Source organism: Bombus vancouverensis, chromosome 4, assembly GCF_051014615.1.
Source record: "Bombus vancouverensis nearcticus chromosome 4, iyBomVanc1_principal, whole genome shotgun sequence".
In the NCBI taxonomy this organism is placed as follows: Eukaryota; Metazoa; Arthropoda; class Insecta; order Hymenoptera; family Apidae; genus Bombus; species Bombus vancouverensis.
In genome coordinates, this window is record NC_134914.1 from 14917357 (window position 1) to 14937735 (window position 20379).

Here is a 20379-nt window from a genome sequence, read left to right on the forward strand (position 1 = left end):
TGTTTCAAAAGCTTCAATGTGTACAAAGTATTTTATATTGAAAGATATTTAATTTGAAAAACATAAAAAAGCATGTATTAAATACATTTCTGTTTATATAGAAGCAAATAATATATTCAGTTTGATTGAATCAATATTGTAAAACGTTTATCTACTAAAATGCTTATCAATTCCATTAACTATTAACTAACTTTAATTGTAGAATCCTCATTTGTAAATAATTTGCAAACATTGTATAAAACTTGCTAATGATTTAATATACATATTATTGAAAATCACTATTTATGGGAGATTTGTGCTAACATGCTTTTGTATAAATATAAGTGAACATTTTAGTAAGTTATTTATTTTTGCTGTTTGCGAAAAATATAAACATAAAAAGAAATATTTATTAAAATATCAAGTAGCTTTCAATTATTTTTTACAGTAGTATTTCATTTATACTGTTGTATCCTTCTTTTCCTTGTGCGTACTTCTAAATTACAATACATGAAATATAATACAATGATATAAAATTGTAATATTGTAATTTTTGAATTACAGCAATAAATAAATCCAACCTATATCTATAAAATTTATGATATGAAATTGTTACATTTTCGAAAAGAAATGTTTGTCAATCTAAAGACAACAATATTATTGTAAAGCTGTTGAAACTGATTTAATTAGTTATATGCAGTTGTATAATTAAATAAATAAATGTACATAGTCGTATAAAGTACAAAGATGTAGGTTAAGCTGTTAAGTGTAACATATGATGATGATAACTAATTTTATTTTATTTTATTATAAATTACTAAAGTTATTTGTATAATCACAATTTATTAAAAGACATTGTTTCTTGTAAACTGGAACTTCATCTTCAAATATAAAGTAAAATTTTATCATCGGTTGAATATGGATTGAATATTATATAACTTTTCGAAATTCTTAACATATATTTCACTATATTTATCCATTTTTTGGTAGAGTTATTTTATTAAATAAATAATATTATAAACAGAAAACAGCACATACGACTATGAATTATTTTCATAATAATTTATTTAGAATTTATTGTATCAATGTACTATATCATATATCATTTACTATACTTAACTATAAACTTAAATATAAGAACAATGGTATAGAATAATATTTTTCAAAAAATACAGATAGAATTGAATCTAAGACTGGATTTTAGTAAGTAATTGATCTAACCCTGGTTTGTAGTTATTTATATTTGCCGCGTTGACAAGACAAAAGGTAGCATCGAGTGTGCTATCTAAAAGACGTTGAAAATTTCGTGACTTGTATGAATTGTATGCAGAACAGACAGGCAGGCAGTAGAACAGTGTGGTTTGTCGCCATTTTGTTTATTTTCGCGTAAAAGAGGTCTGAAAGACTATCATCGAAGCAGATCGTCCTGCTTCGTCCGTGAAAAGATCAGCTGAGTGTATCAGTGATCAGGTTAAAAAGCTGGAAACACTGTACGAAAGATTTGGTTGTAAAGGTGATCGTTGCCAGAGGCTGGATGAAATAGTAAGATCGAAATATAGTAGATTGGTGGTTTGCAAGAAGTACGTAAGTTTGACGATTAGTAGCGCGCCGGTCCCGCGGTGCGGAAACCGTTCCTCGGATCGGTCGAGAAAGAGCGAGGTGATACATAGTGAAAAGTGCGAGGAAGATAGGTTCGAGAATAAGGAGAGAAATAGTGGCGACAAGAGCAGAGACAACGTAGAAATTACGAGGATATCTCGCAAGGGTGGAATATATGCTGTGGGCGTCCCCCGAAAAAGCGGGGGCACTTGAGAGCTGCAGAAATTGGTCTCATCGCAAGTAAATATCAACCATCGTCGAGTGGCAAAAAGACGTCGTTCTCGAGTCGTAGTAGTGACGCGAGCCCGGTTGCGATTGGAATCGAACAACTAAATCAGCAACATTCGCTCGAGCAAAAATCTTCCGTCCCTGACGAGAATAATCAACCCGTCGAACGACAACAGTCCATTTTTACTCGAAACTCGTCTGCAGTTGCATCAGTTAAATTAACTTCAGAAGTAACCTCGACGGCGGAAGCCGCCTCCGAGGTTCCCGGCGCAATCAAGACGACCATCAATATCGGCATTGCGATGAACCACGTTAACGATCAGGAAAATCTTAAACAGCTCAACCTGGCACCGGTTCAGGTCAATGAAGTCGAAGAAATGGATACACAAGAAGGAGGTACGGGTTACCCTCATCTGTTTCATTTCATTGAAATTTTTCTAGTTTTTTCTATTAGTTTTATATGTTTTGATTTTTGCTTTGAAGGTTATGGGAAATTATTTCGAACTTTATACGTTGATACGAACATTTTACAGTGAACTTTCTTTACGTATGTACGTATTTTAGTCAAAAATAGCGTTAATTAGAATATAAGATAAAAATTATGTTGGTTTTAGAGTTAAAAATATGTGACATATTTATATGATTTCGATAATTTGTGTTATATTATGCTACATTTGGGATAGTTTTGATTCTATACTACTTGATTGGTTTGTTGCATAGTCATGCAGTTTATATATTCAAAAAGAATCAAAATCTATGTGTTGATGTCTATTAAAATTTTCATTATAGAAAATATTGCAATGGGATATGTATTTAATATATATGTATAATACGTAACACACACACATGCGCGCGCGCGCGCCAATATAGTATGTATGTTGTATATAATCACGCAAATTATATTAACTTGACAAAGAAAAGTAAGATTCTAAATATATTTTAAATGTACTGTTATTTTTTGTTTCTCTACATATCTATATAAATACTTTAAACACTTAATGTTAAGTTACTGAATGTATATATACTCTTTTTAACAACTTATAAATATATGGTTATAAGCAGACCTTCATTTGATGAAAACATTCATTTGTTTTCTAATTATGACACAATGACTGGAATTTGACACAGCATTTTTCATCAAGTTTTATGTGTATAAATTACTACATGGATATTTCTGTAAATCACTTTTTTAAGTTTATTATAAAACATTAAGTAAATTTTTTACTTTTATATATTAGTATTGTGGATACTCTACAATTCAAACAGATCAAATATACAACATTCCTTTGGTACTGTTTATAAAATACAAAAATACTGTTAAAAATTTATATATTATATACAAAACAGCGCATAATTCATTGTAAAATGTAATGTTATCCGTCTAATTTATTGCTAAAATTGTTATGAAAGCTTTTTTCAAAAAGCAGCTTTTAAAAATTTTGCAGTAATAGATGTCTTAACCTTCTAGAAACACCAAATGATGGTGGAGGAGATGGTAATGATACTAGTCCTATGAACGGAGAATCAGAATTAGCTTGTATAGTTCAAGATCAAGAGATGGAGGAAGGTAGGAGAAAAATATTAAAAAAAAGATTATTTTATTGATACCACCTTTCTTACAAATTAAACACAATATTAGCATTAAAATCTTAATAAAAGGCATAAATGTTTGCTAACAGTGACAGCTTACTTAAATTTTATTAGTAATTAAATTCAATTAGCGATTAAAGGGAACTTAAAAATTGTGGTATATAGATACATAATAGATATTAAAAGTTGTTATAAAAGTTATAATAAGTTATGATGAGTAAGAATATTATAATGAGATGTAATCTAATGTTGCAATTATAAAAATTGAAATGCACATCATTAATTATAAATCTCAATATCTTTTTATTTAGATGAAGCAAGATCAGAGGCAACATTTCGTTATACAGTGGAAAATCTTTCTAAAATGAAAGAAACCCAGTTGTCACCTCCATGTTACGTTCGTAATTTACCATGGAAAATAATGATAATGCCAAGGTCAAGTCAGACACAAGATAGAGCTCCTCAGAAATCTCTTGGTTTTTTTCTGCAATGTAATGGAGAAAGTGAATCATCATGGAGTTGTTATGCAGTTGCAGATCTTCGATTACTTTCTTGTAAGGAAGGACAGGAACCATTTAGTAGAAGTTAGTATATATTTTCATATACTAATATTTTATTTTTACTGAAGATTGTTTTGTTTCATTAAATTTTAATTTAGTTAATATTATGATTCTGTATTCTTATTTTAGAAATTCAACATCTCTTCTATAGTAAAGAAAATGATTGGGGATTTAGTCATTTTATGACATGGCAGGATGTCCTGGATCCTGATAAAGGTTTTATTAAAGATGATTCTATTACACTTGAGGTTAGTGTGATATTAGATTTTTTAAATCAAAGAGTAATAGAGAAATATTTTGTTTAATTTGATGTAAAAATTTATAGTTATTCATTACTTTTATTTTAGGCTATCTTCAATCAAAAATTTTTAAAAATTTCCAATTTTCTGGTTATGTTATAATTTAATTCTCTGAGGAGGTTTATGAAATATTATATAAATATTAAGTTTCAATCCATTTGTTTCGTAAATATTTTCTGTAAACATACACGTTTATAGCTAATTTTATAACATTAATTCTTTTTAAATAGGTTCATGTCATGGCTGATGCTCCACATGGTGTCAGCTGGGATAGTAAAAAGCATACAGGATTTGTAGGCTTAAAAAATCAAGGTGCTACATGCTATATGAACTCTTTACTTCAAACTTTGTATTTTACGAATCAGGTAGGTTAATAAATTCATTTCGAGTATTTCAAAACTTAAATATTAACTATAATTGTTATTTGTATGAGTATGTGCTGTGTATATTATGTTAATACAAATTTCTAAAGAAACATTGATAGTGATGGATATTATGAAATTATCAGATTAACAGAAGTAAAATAAAATTTGTTGTATTTTTTAAACTAAAAACTAATTAATATTCTTTACTTTCTAGATCTTAAACTTTTTGTGATTGTAATATAAATATTTAGGTATTTATCCTTTATGTTTCTAGTTACGTAAAGCAGTTTACAAAATGCCAACAGAAAGTGATGATTCTAGCAAAAGTGTTGCTTTGGCTTTACAAAGGGTATTTCATGAATTACAGTTCTCTGATAAGCCAGTAGGTACAAAAAAATTAACCAAAAGCTTTGGTTGGGAAACATTGGATTCATTCATGCAACATGATGTACAAGAATTTTTACGAGTGGTAAGGAATTAATGTACTTACTACTATTTATAAAATCCTTAACAATAATCTGTAGTATTTTAAGCTTTATTTATCAATGATAAGAGTTTTTCTTTACTAATAATTGCTTTAGCTTTTAGACAAGTTGGAAAGTAAAATGAAAGGTACATGTGTAGAAGGTACAGTGCCAAAATTATTTGAAGGAAAAATGGTCTCATTTATCAAATGTAAAAATATTGATTACAAATCAACTAGAGTTGAAACTTTCTATGATATACAGTTAAATATAAAAGGAAAGAAAAATAGTAAGTATACGAAGAAATATTTCTTATTAAATACATAAAAATTTCATGTTTTGCGTATTATTTATAAAATTTTATATTATGTAAAAATTAACTTTAGTTTATGAGTCTTTTAATGATTATGTGAGTACTGAAAGTCTGGATGGTGATAATAAATATGATGCGGGAGAGAATGGATTGCAAGAGGCAGAAAAGGGTGTTATCTTTTCATCATTTCCACCAGTGTTGCATTTACATTTAATGCGATTTCAATATGATCCAGTTACAGATTGTTCTGTAAAATTTAATGATAGGTAAGAAATAACAAAAAAAATTATAATCTTAATACATAGAATCTATTTTTTCATATTTGCGATCTTTATGTCTATATATATTAAATTTCATTAAGGTTTGAATTCTATGAAAAAATAAGCCTTGGCAAATATTTACAAAATAAAGAAGCAACAAGTGCAGATTATACATTGCACGCAGTCTTAGTACACAGTGGGGATAATCATGGTGGGCATTATGTTGTATTTATCAACCCAGCTGGTGATGGAAAAGTATGTGCATTTTTTATTCTAATTATTTTATTCTAATTATTTTATTCTAATTTAGTTAGAAATAATTATGTATTTCTTTTAAACATAATGTCATTTTCTATTTAAATAATTTTAAATAATTATATGCAAATATCATTGATTGTGTATACTCAATTCTGAAACAGTGGTGCAAATTCGACGATGATGTCGTCTCAAGGTGTACGAAACAAGAAGCTATTGAACACAATTATGGTGGTCAAGATGAGGATATGTCTATAGCTGTCAAGCATTGTACGAACGCCTATATGTTGGTGTACATAAGGGACTCTGAGCTGGAAAACGTCCTACAAGAAGTCAAGGAAGAGGATATACCTCAAGAGGTCAGAAACGTCCTACAAAGAGAGCTTTCCCAGGAGTTGAGCGACCATGAACGTGACAAAGACGCGACTGACTCAATCAAAGACTCACATACAGAGACTACGACTCTTCGTCCGTGCACGCAAAATTCTCGAAATCCAAATCTCTATATTCATGATTTTTGAAGAGATGGAAAGAGTTGCAAATTGGTTGAATTCTTTTCCAATAAAACTTCCCATTTCTTAAATATGTCTTGAGCTAATTAGCTCATAACATATAAAATCATCAAATTCATAAAACATTACATCAAGTTATATACAAGGATGAAATAAGTTCAATAACATAGGAACGTATTTGAATAGATTCAATATTTTGGATATGTGAATTAATCAGAAAATAATATCTACAAATTAAATTTAATAAATTAATATTTTTTTTAGCACCTATACATACATATATATATTTTCAAATATTTGTTATAAAATTTCTCTTAATATTTTTTAATAACCAGAAATTTATAGCGTTATCAGCTACAGGCTGTTATATCACCAAATGTTGATATTGTATACATTGTGTCCATTTTCAGATACAGCATGTTGTATGTAATACGTCACTCTTATGTGACTTAAAAGTGTTACGCGCGCATTACTTTGCTGATATTTATTACATATTTAAAAAAGAAAGGAGAAAAAAAAATATTTCATTACGTTATATTGAATTGATGTCTATATACAAAGATATTTGGTTTGAAAATGACAGTTAATCAATATAAAATGTTGTATTACAGTTATCTAATATGTATATTATCGATAGATTTTTATTAGTTAATGTTATATAGAGATTTGTTTTATTCAAATGAACGTATTTTAATCTTTTTGACAGAGGATTTTTTTTGTATGGACGATTGAGTCATGTAAAAATTAGATCTTTGTTGATTCTTTTAATTTATTTTTCTCGTTACTTAAAAATTTTATATTAATTATATATTAGTTGATTGAAGGTTAAACAGCTATAATTAATGTACGCGTTGCACTTCAGGTACTATACAAAAATTGAAATCGGGTTGGCATAAAATCTGATTATTAGGCTATTATCATGGTGAGCCTTAGAATCAGTTTGAAATGTTTATTGTAATAAATATTGTATGATATTATACCTAAAAAAAATAATTGTATTGTAGTATTCTAAAGCTTTGGGTAACAAATGCACAGACATATCGCAGAATAGGTTGAAATGTGTGAATAATTATAACAAAAGTACAGGCAAGAAAGACTTATTAGTTAATAGAGTGAGATAATTATTCAAAATCTGATTTAAAATAATGAGTTATAACTCATGAAATAGATAATGCTGTGGGAAAAAGAGAAAATGAACAATAAGTAGGATTTATTAATGTCTGCTACTTCCTTAATACGTCTTCTAAGGTGTATTTGTTATTTAATGAAGATCGTTTAGTGAGTGAGGTGAAATGTGATTTATATTATTAAATCTATGATTTTCACGAATTAACACTTTGAATCAACGTTAATAATAAAATTAGGATATTGAACCTTGTAATGAGGTCTGAATCAATTAATCGAGTCGTTAATTCATTAAATTTTGTCAATGTTCATAGTCAGTATGACCATCAACAGATGCTATCTATTTATTTGTTGTTACGTATTAATAAATAGAAAAAATTCAATGCCTCATGAACAAAGTGAATATTTCATAATAACTATAAAATACCTATATATATATATAATATATAATATATATATATATATATTACTCTTTATCTTAGACATAAAATGAATGAAAAAATATAGAATAAACTGTTGAATACTAGAGAATTTCAAACACTAAAAATCATATTAGTTAATTTGTTACCATTTTTACTTTTTACTTGTTAAAAATGTAGTTGTTTTATTATTTAAAACATCCGCATGACAGTAATTCAATATGTAAAGCATCTCCACACTACTATAGTTATACATTACATTCTTTTTATTATTTAGCATAAATGATGGTCATGTATTTTTGTAAATATTCATAGCACACAGGTATGATAGTCTAAGATCTGCAAATATCAATTATTAACATTGTATGATTCTTGATTTCAAAGAAATATATAATATAACATTGTGTTTTATACTTTAATCAAAATGTAGTAGACAAAACGAAGATAATAGGAAATTTATTTTTTAGAACTATAAAACAAAAATTTAGTACATTTCATAAATCATTATTTAATTATTTAAAACATCATCCCTGTGTAAAAATTTATTAGTATTTTATGTATTTTATATACTTTCTAATTGTTTGCATTAATTTGAAGTACATTACATGAAACCATCATTTACAGCTGAATAATTTTCATTGTGTAATTGTTTGACTTAGTAGTCTGTATTGCGGCAGATGAACAAAATTAAAATTATATAAAGGACAAAACAAAATTCATTCTTTTGATGTTTCGAATACTATTTGTTCTCGAATCTCAAAAGCATGATACTAGCACACTGCTTTTCTAAAAGTTTAAATTTTAGAAGACAGATGAGGAAAAATTACCAATGAGATGAATTTAGTACATATATGGATAATTTTAATTTTGTTGGTCTAGCTGGTGGAGAGGCTGCAAGAGGAGAAGAGGCTGGAACAAATACGAAGAAAGGAAAGAACAGAAGCATACTTGTATATAACCGTCAACGTCCTTCTTGAGGATAATTTTGACGGTCACCAAGGGAATGACTTATATGATCCAGAGCATGCTTTGTATCGTGTATTTCGCGTACGTAAGCAGTGTACCTTGCACGAGTTTCTCGAATTGCTGAGTGATAGCTTGGTAAGTGTTGACAAATTTTTCATGCTATTACTCTCATCATATTGTATTAAAATATGCTACTATCGATATTTTATTTTATCGATATTTTTAATTATTTGATATTGAAATATTGGTGTGACTTCATAATATGTGCTACTAATTGGTTATATATTATATTATTGTGATCATCTACAAACACGGTAGGTGATTAAAAAAATTGTACTTAAAAGTGAAACAACTATTTTATCAAATTGAAGGATACAGAATCTAAATAATTAATTTTATGGGATTTTTTTCTACAGAAATATCCAATAGAACAAATTCGTTTGTGGCCGTTAAATGTGCGTTCAAACCAGACTTGTAGACCAATGCCAATTGAATTAGAAAATGACCTACAAAAATCCATTTACCAATGCGCAGAGAACCCAAATGTTTGGAACGTGTTTGTTGAACTTGTTCCTCCAGATTCTGATCTAACAGCATTGCCACCTTTCGATAAAGACACTGATGTTCTGCTATTTTTTAAATTATACGATCCCAAAAATAAGAAGATTCATTACTGCGGACATCATTATATGCCTGTCACAGCTAAAGTCCGTAAGTTTTATTTTAAATAACTTCCTTTCTTTAATTTCATTTTTTGCTATAATGTTATTGTCAGAGATTAAGAAACAAATTTATATATTATAAAATATAATAGATTTATATCTTCATAACAGTGGAAAATAATTGTTATCACGGTTTTGTGCAGAGGAACTTATACCAATCTTAAATGAAAGAGCCGGTTTCCCACCTGATACAGAATTGGCTCTTTACGAAGAAATCAAACCAAACTTGGTAGAAAAGATAGACAACTTAACAGAACCATTAGAGAAAGTCCTTGAGGAATTAATGGATGGAGATATAATTGTTTTTCAAAAAGAGGGTGACAATCAAATGTATGAGCTTCCAACATGTAGAGAATACTTCAAGTAAGTTGAGAAACATTTGTAAAATTTGATATTTATACAAATATCTTTATACAAAAATTTTTGTTATATTTCAGAGACCTATTTCATAGAGTGGAAGTTACATTTTGTGATAAAACAATTCCTAATGATACTGGTTTTACAATGGAACTTTCATTAAGAATGACATATGACCAAATGGCAAGAGCTGTGGCACAGAGACTTGGTACAGATCCTTATCTTTTGCAATTCTTTAAATGTCAAACGTAAGAATATATATAATATATAACTATGCAATTTTATATACTTTTATACGTCTATATTATATATACAAATATTTCTTATTACATTTGCAGCTACAAAGATTCACCTGGTCACCCACTAAAATGCACATTTGAAGGTTCGTTGAAAGATTTAGTTTCTTATTGTAAACCTAAAGCAAAAAAGTTATATTATCAGCAACTTAGTATTAGAGTAAATGAACTCGAAAACAAAAAGCAGTTCAAATGTATATGGGTTGGTCCGTCTCTTAAAGAAGAGAAGGAAATTATTCTTTATCCTAACAAAAATGGAACAGTAGCAACACTGCTGGAAGAAGCTAAAAAACAAGTAGAATTATCAGAAAACGGATCTGGAAAATTAAGGATATTAGAAATTAATTCTAGTAAACTTTCGCCTGGACCAAGGGAAGATGTACCTTTAGATAATTTAAATACATCTGGCACAAAATTATACAGGATAGAAGAAATTCCAAATGATGAGTTAAATTTAGCAGAAGATGAAATGTTGGTTCCTGTTGCCCATTTCCACAAGGATATTTTTTCAACATTTGGTATTCCCTTTTTCTTTAAAATCAAACATGTAAGTATAGTAAAATATGAAAAGATGTTTTTTCAAGTAAATATTTTAATTTTATAATTTTACATTGTTTGTATTTTCATCGTTTGTGTGTTTACAGGGCGAGCCTTTTCCAAAGATGAAAGAAAGACTATTGAAGAAGTTGGGGGTACAAGAAAAAGAATTTGAAAAGGTAGGCATCCTAATCTAATTTTATTTGATATTCTATGAGAATTCATAAAAAAACTTTGAAGTTTAAGTTCGCGGTGGTGACGATGGGTAAACCACACTTTATTATGGACTCGCCAGAATACTGCATGGACCTTGCAGATTTCCGTATTCATCCAAATCAAAGTAAGTGTTCAAATAAAAAAGATACAAATAAAAAAAAATACATACACTCACACATGCATATAAATACAAACGTCAAAGTTTTGATAGAAAATATTAAAATAGGTGAAGTAGCGAATAATTTTACAGTAAAAACTTTAAATTGACGTTGATGAAAAATAAATTTTGTAGTTTATCCATTTTTAAACGCAGGCACATCGCCACTTAGGCCTTGGCTCGGCCTAGAACACGTCAACAAAGCGCCAAAGCGCTCTCGTATCAACTACCTCGAAAAGGCCATTAAAATTTACAATTAGATTTTCATCACACGAAGAAAAATGAAATTAGGCAGCCACTCATATAATTTATACGACTCTATAGTAAGAAAGCGACGTTTGACATAGGATGGTTGGAAATGCGTTTATGTATTCGGTTCTTCAACCAGATAGTGCGCGGTTTTAATATTATGATCATGTTAACAAAAGGTAAATCTACGCTTTGTATACGATGGATTAAGAGACTGTAATGAACATGCAATGATATTTTATACATCATGGAAGTTCTCCCTTTCGAATCGACAGGGATTTTACGTAATGGCTGGATCAATCATATATACTGATGATTGATTCCACTATACTGCAACAATGGATTCTATTTGTGAAATTTGTAAATATTTTGTCACTCAGTGACAGTTATTTAACAAATATTTTTGAAAGCACTGTTTTTCACTGCTTTTACGTCTCTCAAGAGTAAGAATTTATTTAAAAGCATATTTTATTACTAAATAAAAAAATGCTTTTGTGTCAAGAAACAGTAAGGTATTTATAAATATAGCGCATTAGTTTAGAAAAGTATAATTTTTTTTTAAATCTCGGTTATTTGATCCTGCCATGTAAAATCTTTGTAGCTGAATATAATGAGACCCAAAGAAACATTATGTACTGTTCTACGTGATGTAATACTTAACGCCCATTATCACAAAAGAATTGTCTACATATTCCTGTTTTATATTATATTCAGGATGTTTGAAACGCAGCCATACAATTACTTTTTATAACCTTCTTCATATTTCTTCGCAAAATAGCAAAACATTAACATCTTGTTTATAGATTCGTTGCTTATTATACTTTAATTGAAGGGGAATGTAATTAAACAGTACGAAATTGTTGCATAACAAAAATTATTATAAAATATTTACAAGATAATTCATAAATAAAATTTTCGATTTGCTTTCCAAACACCCTGGATCTTTTTATGTTTGAGTATATTCTTTTTTGTGTATGTTCTCTACATCTTTTCCTATATATTTTACTGGGATTCTATGAAATTTTGCAAATATCTAGCAGTAGACTAACATATTAATGAAGCAGTTTCAATTAAAATAACAAAAAACTGAAAAAGAATGCATCAAATATGGTGAATGTAGAATTCACTGTGCTATGAGCATAACTATATGGAATGCATTGGAAGATAAAAGTTGTTGTTTAAAAAAAAGTGTTTTCACCATTTCGTTAATTAAGCCTTTGTTTTTGTTTTATTAAACATTATTTCATAGCTTTGTTCTTTTTTTTTTATTCTTTGCATACACTCTACGCACGATAACTTGCCACGATGTTATTACTAGATCTCCTATTATTTATGAATCATCTTTTATTCAACATTTCCTCCTCTCTTAACTGTGATTATAGTCTTTCTTCGAAACGTTTAAATCCATGGCTCCACAATACCTAAGAATGTTACTAAATGTTGAAAAAAGATGGAGCAATTTATTCAATTTATTTAATAAATAAATCTTTTTCTAAGAGAGTAGTTTGTTGCAATTATTAAAAAATAAAGAAAGGAAAGAGTTTTAAACTTTAAAAGAACTCTTTAAATAGGTCAAGTTAATGATTTTAATTCGAGCTAATTAGCTGTTAGTCTATTAGAATAATAAATTGCTGCAGCTCAATTGGAGCGGTAATTTATATCGATTGAGTATATAATTTAAAGAAATACGTCAAATGTAGCTCTTACAATGAGTATGTATTATTCATGATGTCACATGTTTTCTAGAGCGTATTTCAACATCGACGAATAATTACTATGAATCGATAATACATAAGAAATTTATGCGATGTGCAGTAATATTTACGAAGACTGGACATGCTAATTGTGAAGATTGCAATATTTTGTAAACCTAAACGTGATTGTACAGCTAGTTTGACTAACTACAGCCGTAATTTTAATCATGTATATGCTTGCAAATGTTTCGTTATAAACATGCAACTTGCAGTCGCTTATCTTTGTTTTCGAAAATAATTTTAATATGTGTTCTGTTAAAAAATATAGATAGAAATTCTTAAATAACACATTTCATTACGTGATTTTGAAATGAACTTTCTTTGTTCTCTTTTTCTTTTTATTTCTTTTTCAATTCATAAGATTATTAGAATCATGTAAAGATAAGACACTAAAAGGAAGTACATATTTTTTAAACATTAGAAAAATTGAAAACTTCATTTTTCTTTTAATTAAATTATATACAAAAACTTAATGTTTAATTTTTTGTAAAAATATTAGTATTCATAACTGGTTTTCCTGACAAAAGTAAAACGAAAGTTTTGATCAAAGGATGTCATGAATAGGGCATATGTATTTACCTGGAAACATATGTATTCATTATGAAAATATGAATTACACATTTTATTAAATATAGATATCAATTCCGCATATTAGTTGTATACATATACATTTTATTGTTATGTTCCTCAATGAATACTAACAATAACAATGATTTTAAAGTTGGAGATAGTATGAATATCACTTATGACGATGTTAATAGTATCTATGTATTTTTTACACTAAATCATATGAAAGTTATATTTGAAAAGAATTACTTAAGTTATTGTATTATAATAAAAAAGAGAAAAGCAAACGAAAAAAAATATCAAATTTATATGTAACAAATAATCCGCGAAAATATGCACTTCTGATATATAATATAATGCTTGTAATTAATTGTAATGCTGTTTCTGTTTTTGTACAGCTAATATTGTAGCAGCTGCTCAATTGTGATTGTAAAGTTCATCAATAATTTTTCACTAATTTTTTTCTAAGCAAATAAAAAGCAAAATACACACAATAAACGAGACTATACAGAATGCATAAACAAGATAATAAATAAGAAAAAGAACATTTTATGAATTTATTTGATTATCTTCACATGATTTCAGTGTGACATATTTCAATTCGTTTTTCTTCGTACGTTTACTTTAATATTATTTTCTTTTTAAGGATTGAGATAATATTTATATTAGAACAATGTTATTGTTCGACATTACATTAACTTATTTAAAATTATATAATGACACTAGTACGAAATACTTGATTAAAAAATTACATTATAAGAAAAATTCATTGTTGAGATAAAATATTGGATATAAATATTGTATATAATTAAACTGTTTTCCTTTTTAAAAGCGGTATTAAATTTAGCGGATAGGTTAATAGTAACATTAACGTATAATGCAGATATTTTCTATCATTTCATGATTCAATATTATCAATATCTTCTTCAAATACCCTTTAATTTTTTTAACATACAAATTTAAAACAAACTTAAAAAATTTCTAGGTTAATATTATGGATAAATATTTCTGGATTACTTTTTATTGCTATTACTTTTACTTTTAATTATTTTAATAGTAAAAAAATGACAAAAGAAGAAACGTTTTATTTATCTTTAAATAGCATTTGTCAATCAATAGTACGTTGTGTTACTTTAGTGGACTGAGGACAAATATTATCAAATCGTATTGAATAAAAATACGACTTTTACTTAGCATATGATGATTTATATATAACGAAATTTAATTTTTCTTCAATTACCGGAATTTTCCAGGGATGCTAAATATTAAAATGCCAATAATAAATAACAAAAAGAAGCAAAATAAAAAATGCTGTGTGCGAGTATAAAATTGTTATGATAATCTGTTTATCACGACAAGAAATTAACTTGTAAACATTTTTTGGAATGAACATATAATTAACAAGTAATTATTACAAAGTACATATATACAAGTGTATTATAATCTCTTTAAATAAATTGTTAAATTTTCAAATGTTTGCCTTTTTAATTATGCGATCAGTTTCATGTTTATAATGCTTATCCAATTACGAAATGGCAATTACATAAATGTTTGTACCCTAGAAATTTCGTCATAATTGTAACAACATTAATTTCCCAATGTAGTATTATTGTTCGCTAAGTTATCATTAAAGATGAGAAGAAACAATCAATCTGACGAAAATATTTAAAGTTTTTGTAATATGATAAAAAAAGAACGTTTAAACGGTTCTGATAAAAGTGTGGAGTGCATTGGTCGCTAAGAAATGTGATATATACGCTATAGACTTGCGTGTATTCGAAGAAAGTAAGTATGTCGATAGTGAATTACATACTTTCAAAGCAGTATTGCCCATAGTAAAACTGTAAAATCTGTTATCATTATTTCTTATTAGAAAAACATTTAAAGCATGTACTAAGTTGCATTGCAATTCAGTGAAATATTTCGAACTGAATAATTATAAAGTGAAGTTAAATGGTCGAAGAATTTTAATTAAACTGGTACAACAAGGAAGTGTCTAGGTCTATTATATCCTTTATAAAGAAAGGCCAACAACAAGAAACTTTTTTAATTGCTTATAACAGTTATTAAAACATTTCAATTTGATAATTACAATCAATTTCGATCGTTCTAAAAAAATGTTTGAAATATTTTATTGAATTACAGAAAAAATTCGCTTTCTATTATATTAAATTTATACTACATCTCGTATTACTACGTATTCGATTTCTTTATAAATTAGTAATGAACAGGAATCTTATTTTTTAAAACATATATCTTCATGTAATAATATGACACTTTTTATTTGAAAGTTGTATATTTTATTGAGGAACAATTTTAGATTGCTATATAAATTAACAATTTCAAATATTTTTTATTATTACGAATCATTTAAATCACTTCTCATAGTTGAACAAAACGATTACACTTAAAAATTACGCGCGTGTAAATTGCGAACCGTTGAAGTTGAAGTCCTACACAATTTTTAGGTTAAAGAATGCAACTACGCGAAATGCTAAATGTGTCAGTTACAATAAATATGAATGATTTAAGAAATTTCTAATCACCTTGTATATTTCATGAACTTTTGTATATATATGATTTAAGAAACTATTTGTTATAACAATGAATTGGGCGAATTTAAATCGTTACGGTTTTCGATTGGCTGACAATCTGTTAATCAGCCGTATGCAGCATATAAAAGATCGTGTTCTTCAAGGACTATCAGAAGTCTTCCAAGATTCAAATCCTAACGTGCATTTTTCAACCACGTGTCGTACACTTAAATTCGTGAGTGATTGCAAAAGTTATTTCTCATTATAATTAATCTTTGTTTGAACAATCAGTAGTAATGCTACTTTTTTGCATAAATAATATTTTATGCAGTTTTTTTTATAATTATTTTATATATTAAAAATTTTTTTATAATTATTTATAATTATCGCTGTATATTATATTTAATTTATTATTTTATTATTTGCATAATAATTAAATAAGTTGTATAAAAATGTTTATATATTTATATATTATATTATATATTATATATCTGATTATTAATGTATAATTTCTTTGGACAATTTTTTTATTTGTTAAAATGCTTCTAAGAATCTATATTATATTTCTTTAAATTTAAAAAATATTAATCAAAGTATTGATAAGTAATAGAAATAATTGAATATAAATAAGTAATTAATAGGGAGTAGTAATCAGAGAGTCTTGTATGTAAAACATATATGCCTCTTGATAAAGAAAATCTCATTGTGTCATGCTATACACAAGGTTATCGGTAAAAACACTTTGAACTTTATCAAGATAATAAAAAGACTAATAACTAAACACTATTTTGCAATATCCCCTGCAGACTTAAGAAATAAACAAGTATATATTCAGGAAATAGTATAGCATTATTCTAATAAATTATTTCTATTATATGAAGTAAATGATAAGTATATTGATAATATATAAAATAGGCACTAAAATTCTTTGAATTTTTAATTACATAGCACATGCCTGAAATAATTTATAAGAATGTCTGGGAAACAGACCCAGAACTTTTTGAATTAATGAAAAAGGAAAAAAAGAGGCAAGAGTCTGGTCTTGAAATGATTGCTAGTGAAAATTTTACATCTCTCAGTGTTTTGCAATGTTTGAGTTCTTGTCTTCACAATAAATATAGTGAAGGCCTTCCTGGTCAGAGGTATGTTTCTTATAACTTACAATTATCATTATCTCTTAAGGTATTTATATGTTTATCAATTGTTAAAACTGTCCTTATATATTTAGATATTATGGAGGAAATGAATACATTGATGAAATTGAATTGTTGGCACAAAAACGTGCTTTGGAAGCATTTGATTTAAATCCTGAAGAATGGGGTTGTAATGTACAACCATATTCAGGAAGTCCAGCTAATTTTGCAGTCTACACAGGTTTAATTGAGCCTCATGGTCGTATAATGGGTTTAGATCTTCCTGATGGAGGACATCTTACACATGGTACCACATAAAATTTTCATACTAAAACATTATAAGCTATGCTATTATAGATGTTAAACTCTTTTGTTTCAATCTTCTAGGTTTTTTTTCTGCAACTAAAAAGGTTTCTGCAACATCAATATTTTTTGAATCAATGCCATACAAAGTTAGTCTTGATACTGGTTTAATTGACTATGATAAGTTAGCTGAGGAAGCAAGTTTATTTAAGCCTAAAATTATAATAGCAGGTGTTTCCTGTTATAGTAGATGCTTAAACTACAAGCGATTCAGGGAAATAGCAGATGAGAATAATGCTTATTTATTTAGTGACATGGCTCATGTATCAGGATTAGTTGCAGCTAAATTAATTCCTAGTCCATTCGAATATAGTGATGTTGTATCTACTACAACTCATAAGACTTTAAGGTAATTGTTAGCAAATATTGCTTATTGGTAAATAGCTTCTTATTTCCTTATCAAAGAACATTTCTTTGTTTATCATTACTAGAGGACCTCGTGCTGGTGTTATATTTTTTCGTAAGGGAGTCAGAAAAATTGGAAAAGATGGTCAACAAATTATGTATGATTTGGAAGATAAAATTAATCAGGCTGTATTCCCAGGACTACAAGGTGGACCTCACAATCATGCAATTGCAGGCATAGCTACAACAATGAAACAAGTTAAATCACCAGAATTTCTTCAGTATCAGAAACAAATTATAGCTAATGCAAAGAGACTATGTTCAAGACTTCAGGAGCATGGCTATAAAATCAGTACAGGTGGAACTGATGTTCATATGTTTCTTGTAGATTTACGAAATAAAGGCATTACAGGAGCTAAAGCAGAAAAGATTTTGGAGAGTATCTCCATAGCTTGCAATAAAAACACAGTGCCTGGTGATAAAAGTGCATTGAATTGCAGTGGTATCAGACTTGGTACACCTGCATTAACTACTCGTGGTTTAGTTGAAAAAGATATTGATAAAGTTGTTGATTTTATACACAGAGGTGCTTATGTTTTAAAATAATATCTTAGAATAGAATTGAAAATATTAAAAGTGTACAAAAAATATTCTTTGATTCTAATTTCTTTTAGGGCTATTACTTGCTAAGGAAGTGTCTAACATTTCTGGTCCTAAACTTATTGACTATAAAAGGGTATTGAATACCGATGTCAACATAAAGGCAAAGGTTACAGCTTTAAGAGAAGAAGTTGAAACATTTTCTAGGCAATTTCCTATTCCCGGTTTTGAAGAATATTGATGGTATAATCTTGTTATGACATTATAAATATTTACTTACATAACTCTTTGTATTGCACACATTTTTTATTAATTTTGTAAAAAAGAATAAAATATGTTTAAAAGAATTATGTTTTGTAATTATTCATAAGAAACATAAATATATACATATATGAATTCTGTGTGAAATATGTATTTATATACATATATAATGCTTTCACGGATATAAATTATTTGAAAAATGCTTATTATGGGTACATTAAGAAATTAAATATAAGATAATTTTTAATTATACATTTAAAAGGTATTACATTATGTGAATTACAATATTGCATTACTTATACATACAGTATAATAAATTCCATACTCTTCATTAATTTTTAAGAACTTTGTACATTTATTATTGCAACTAAATATAAACGTATCTTGTATATGTGAGTTAAATTTTCATTTGAAAAATAAAGTTTAGTTGCATAAATTACTATTAAGAGAAATTTGAATATTACATTTATATAAACACGAATATTAAAAGTTTTTCTCCTATATTGTTACATAAAAAAATTTAATATTTATACTTTATTTTTATATTTGTTTATAAGATTCTAAATGTTGCTGTATTAATCATCAACATTTAAATATTCCCATTGCTATTATTCGTTGCTTACCAATTCTAAATAAAAATATTAATAAAGATCAATCCTTAATTTTTTTAACTATATTATGATATTGATTATTTTCATGTTTCTTTGTTTAGAGCTGTGTATTTTTATTTAACAATCAAGATTTATTCACGAATTGATAATTGATATTTATTTAGAATTATCACATAAATTATCCTGCATTACTATCAATCAGTATCATTTTTCTCGATTACAATATTATAACTAATTTATAATATCATATATTCAGTTATTGCTCAATAGAAATGAATGTAGTTAGGAACAGTTAATTGGAATTAACTTTTTATATTGTTTGCTTCGTTTCAGATTAGTTTTTCTAATTGAGATACCTTGAGACATTGCATTTCTTTTTACATCCAGTATAGTTATATTTAAAAAATGGACCTGAAATAAGACGTTTTAAGTTGCAATTGTAAATAAAATAAGATTTCTACTTGTATGTTATTTTTGTTTACTATTATGTATAATATCTATATACGCAGTATTCCAATGTTTTGTATTTCAATTTATTTATCGTTTCGTGATAAATCTTTTAAGGATAATGTGTTCATATATATAATATTTGTATATGGTATAAATTTTAATAATTTCCTAAATAATATATGTAAAATTATATCAATGTTCGCGCGCATATTAATATGAAAAACAAATACATATCACGTCTGTCAATGTACTATACGAAAAATCTATTTTATCAACAAATTTTAATTTATTTT

General features: G+C 27.3%; 2 protein-coding genes across 7 annotated transcripts; both read left to right on the forward strand.

Annotated features, from left to right (window-relative positions):
* Positions 1–1696: 1696 nt before the first annotated feature.
* Usp7 (Ubiquitin-specific protease 7) lies at positions 1697–13508 on the forward strand. Of its 4 annotated transcripts, none has more exons than XM_033350537.2 (18): positions 1697–2202; positions 3275–3373; positions 3708–3980; positions 4086–4204; positions 4486–4620; positions 4895–5089; positions 5202–5373; positions 5471–5663; positions 5759–5912; positions 6077–6271; positions 8848–9069; positions 9351–9645; positions 9800–10019; positions 10094–10261; positions 10352–10856; positions 10954–11025; positions 11087–11186; positions 11355–13508. In XM_033350537.2, the coding sequence occupies exons 1-18, from the start codon at positions 2109–2111 to the stop codon at positions 11477–11479; spliced, it is 3336 nt and encodes a 1111-aa protein (XP_033206428.1). In that variant the 5' UTR covers positions 1697–2108; the 3' UTR covers positions 11480–13508. The 4 variants fall into 4 exon arrangements, with proteins under 4 accessions (XP_033206428.1, XP_033206429.1, XP_033206430.1 ...); XM_033350538.2 differs by having other exon boundaries at positions 11093–11186; XM_033350539.2 differs by having other exon boundaries at positions 1967–2202; positions 11376–13508.
* A 1866-nt stretch (positions 13509–15374) lies between these two features.
* On the forward strand, positions 15375–19111 carry Shmt (serine hydroxymethyl transferase). 3 transcript variants are annotated; one of them, XM_033350559.2, is made up of 7 exons: positions 15375–15574; positions 16376–16558; positions 17272–17465; positions 17552–17763; positions 17844–18168; positions 18251–18750; positions 18839–19111. In XM_033350559.2, the coding sequence occupies exons 2-7, from the start codon at positions 16394–16396 to the stop codon at positions 19003–19005; spliced, it is 1563 nt and encodes a 520-aa protein (XP_033206450.1). In that variant the 5' UTR covers positions 15375–15574; positions 16376–16393; the 3' UTR covers positions 19006–19111. The 3 variants fall into 3 exon arrangements, with proteins under 3 accessions (XP_033206450.1, XP_076474236.1, XP_076474235.1); XM_076618120.1 differs by lacking the exon at positions 15375–15574 and adding an exon at positions 15614–15632; XM_076618121.1 differs by lacking the exon at positions 16376–16558 and having other exon boundaries at positions 15376–15574.
* Positions 19112–20379: the final 1268 nt, after the last annotated feature.

What these genes read in the sequence shown, in the direction of transcription:
- Usp7 (XM_033350537.2), top strand. Translation starts at nt 2,109, where the DNA reads ATGAACCACGTTAACGATCAGGAAAATCTTAAACAGCTCAACCTGGCA. An exon ending in AATGGATACACAAGAAGGAG is followed by an intron (nt 2,203 to 3,274) that starts GTACGGGTTACC and finishes TTAACCTTCTAG; the next exon opens with AAACACCAAATGATGGTGGA. An exon ending in ACCCAGCTGGTGATGGAAAA is followed by an intron (nt 5,913 to 6,076) that starts GTATGTGCATTT and finishes ATTCTGAAACAG; the next exon opens with TGGTGCAAATTCGACGATGA.
- Shmt (XM_033350559.2), top strand. Translation starts at nt 16,394, where the DNA reads ATGAATTGGGCGAATTTAAATCGTTACGGTTTTCGATTGGCTGACAAT. An exon ending in CGTGTCGTACACTTAAATTC is followed by an intron (nt 16,559 to 17,271) that starts GTGAGTGATTGC and finishes TTAATTACATAG; the next exon opens with CACATGCCTGAAATAATTTA. An exon ending in ACAACTCATAAGACTTTAAG is followed by an intron (nt 18,169 to 18,250) that starts GTAATTGTTAGC and finishes TATCATTACTAG; the next exon opens with AGGACCTCGTGCTGGTGTTA.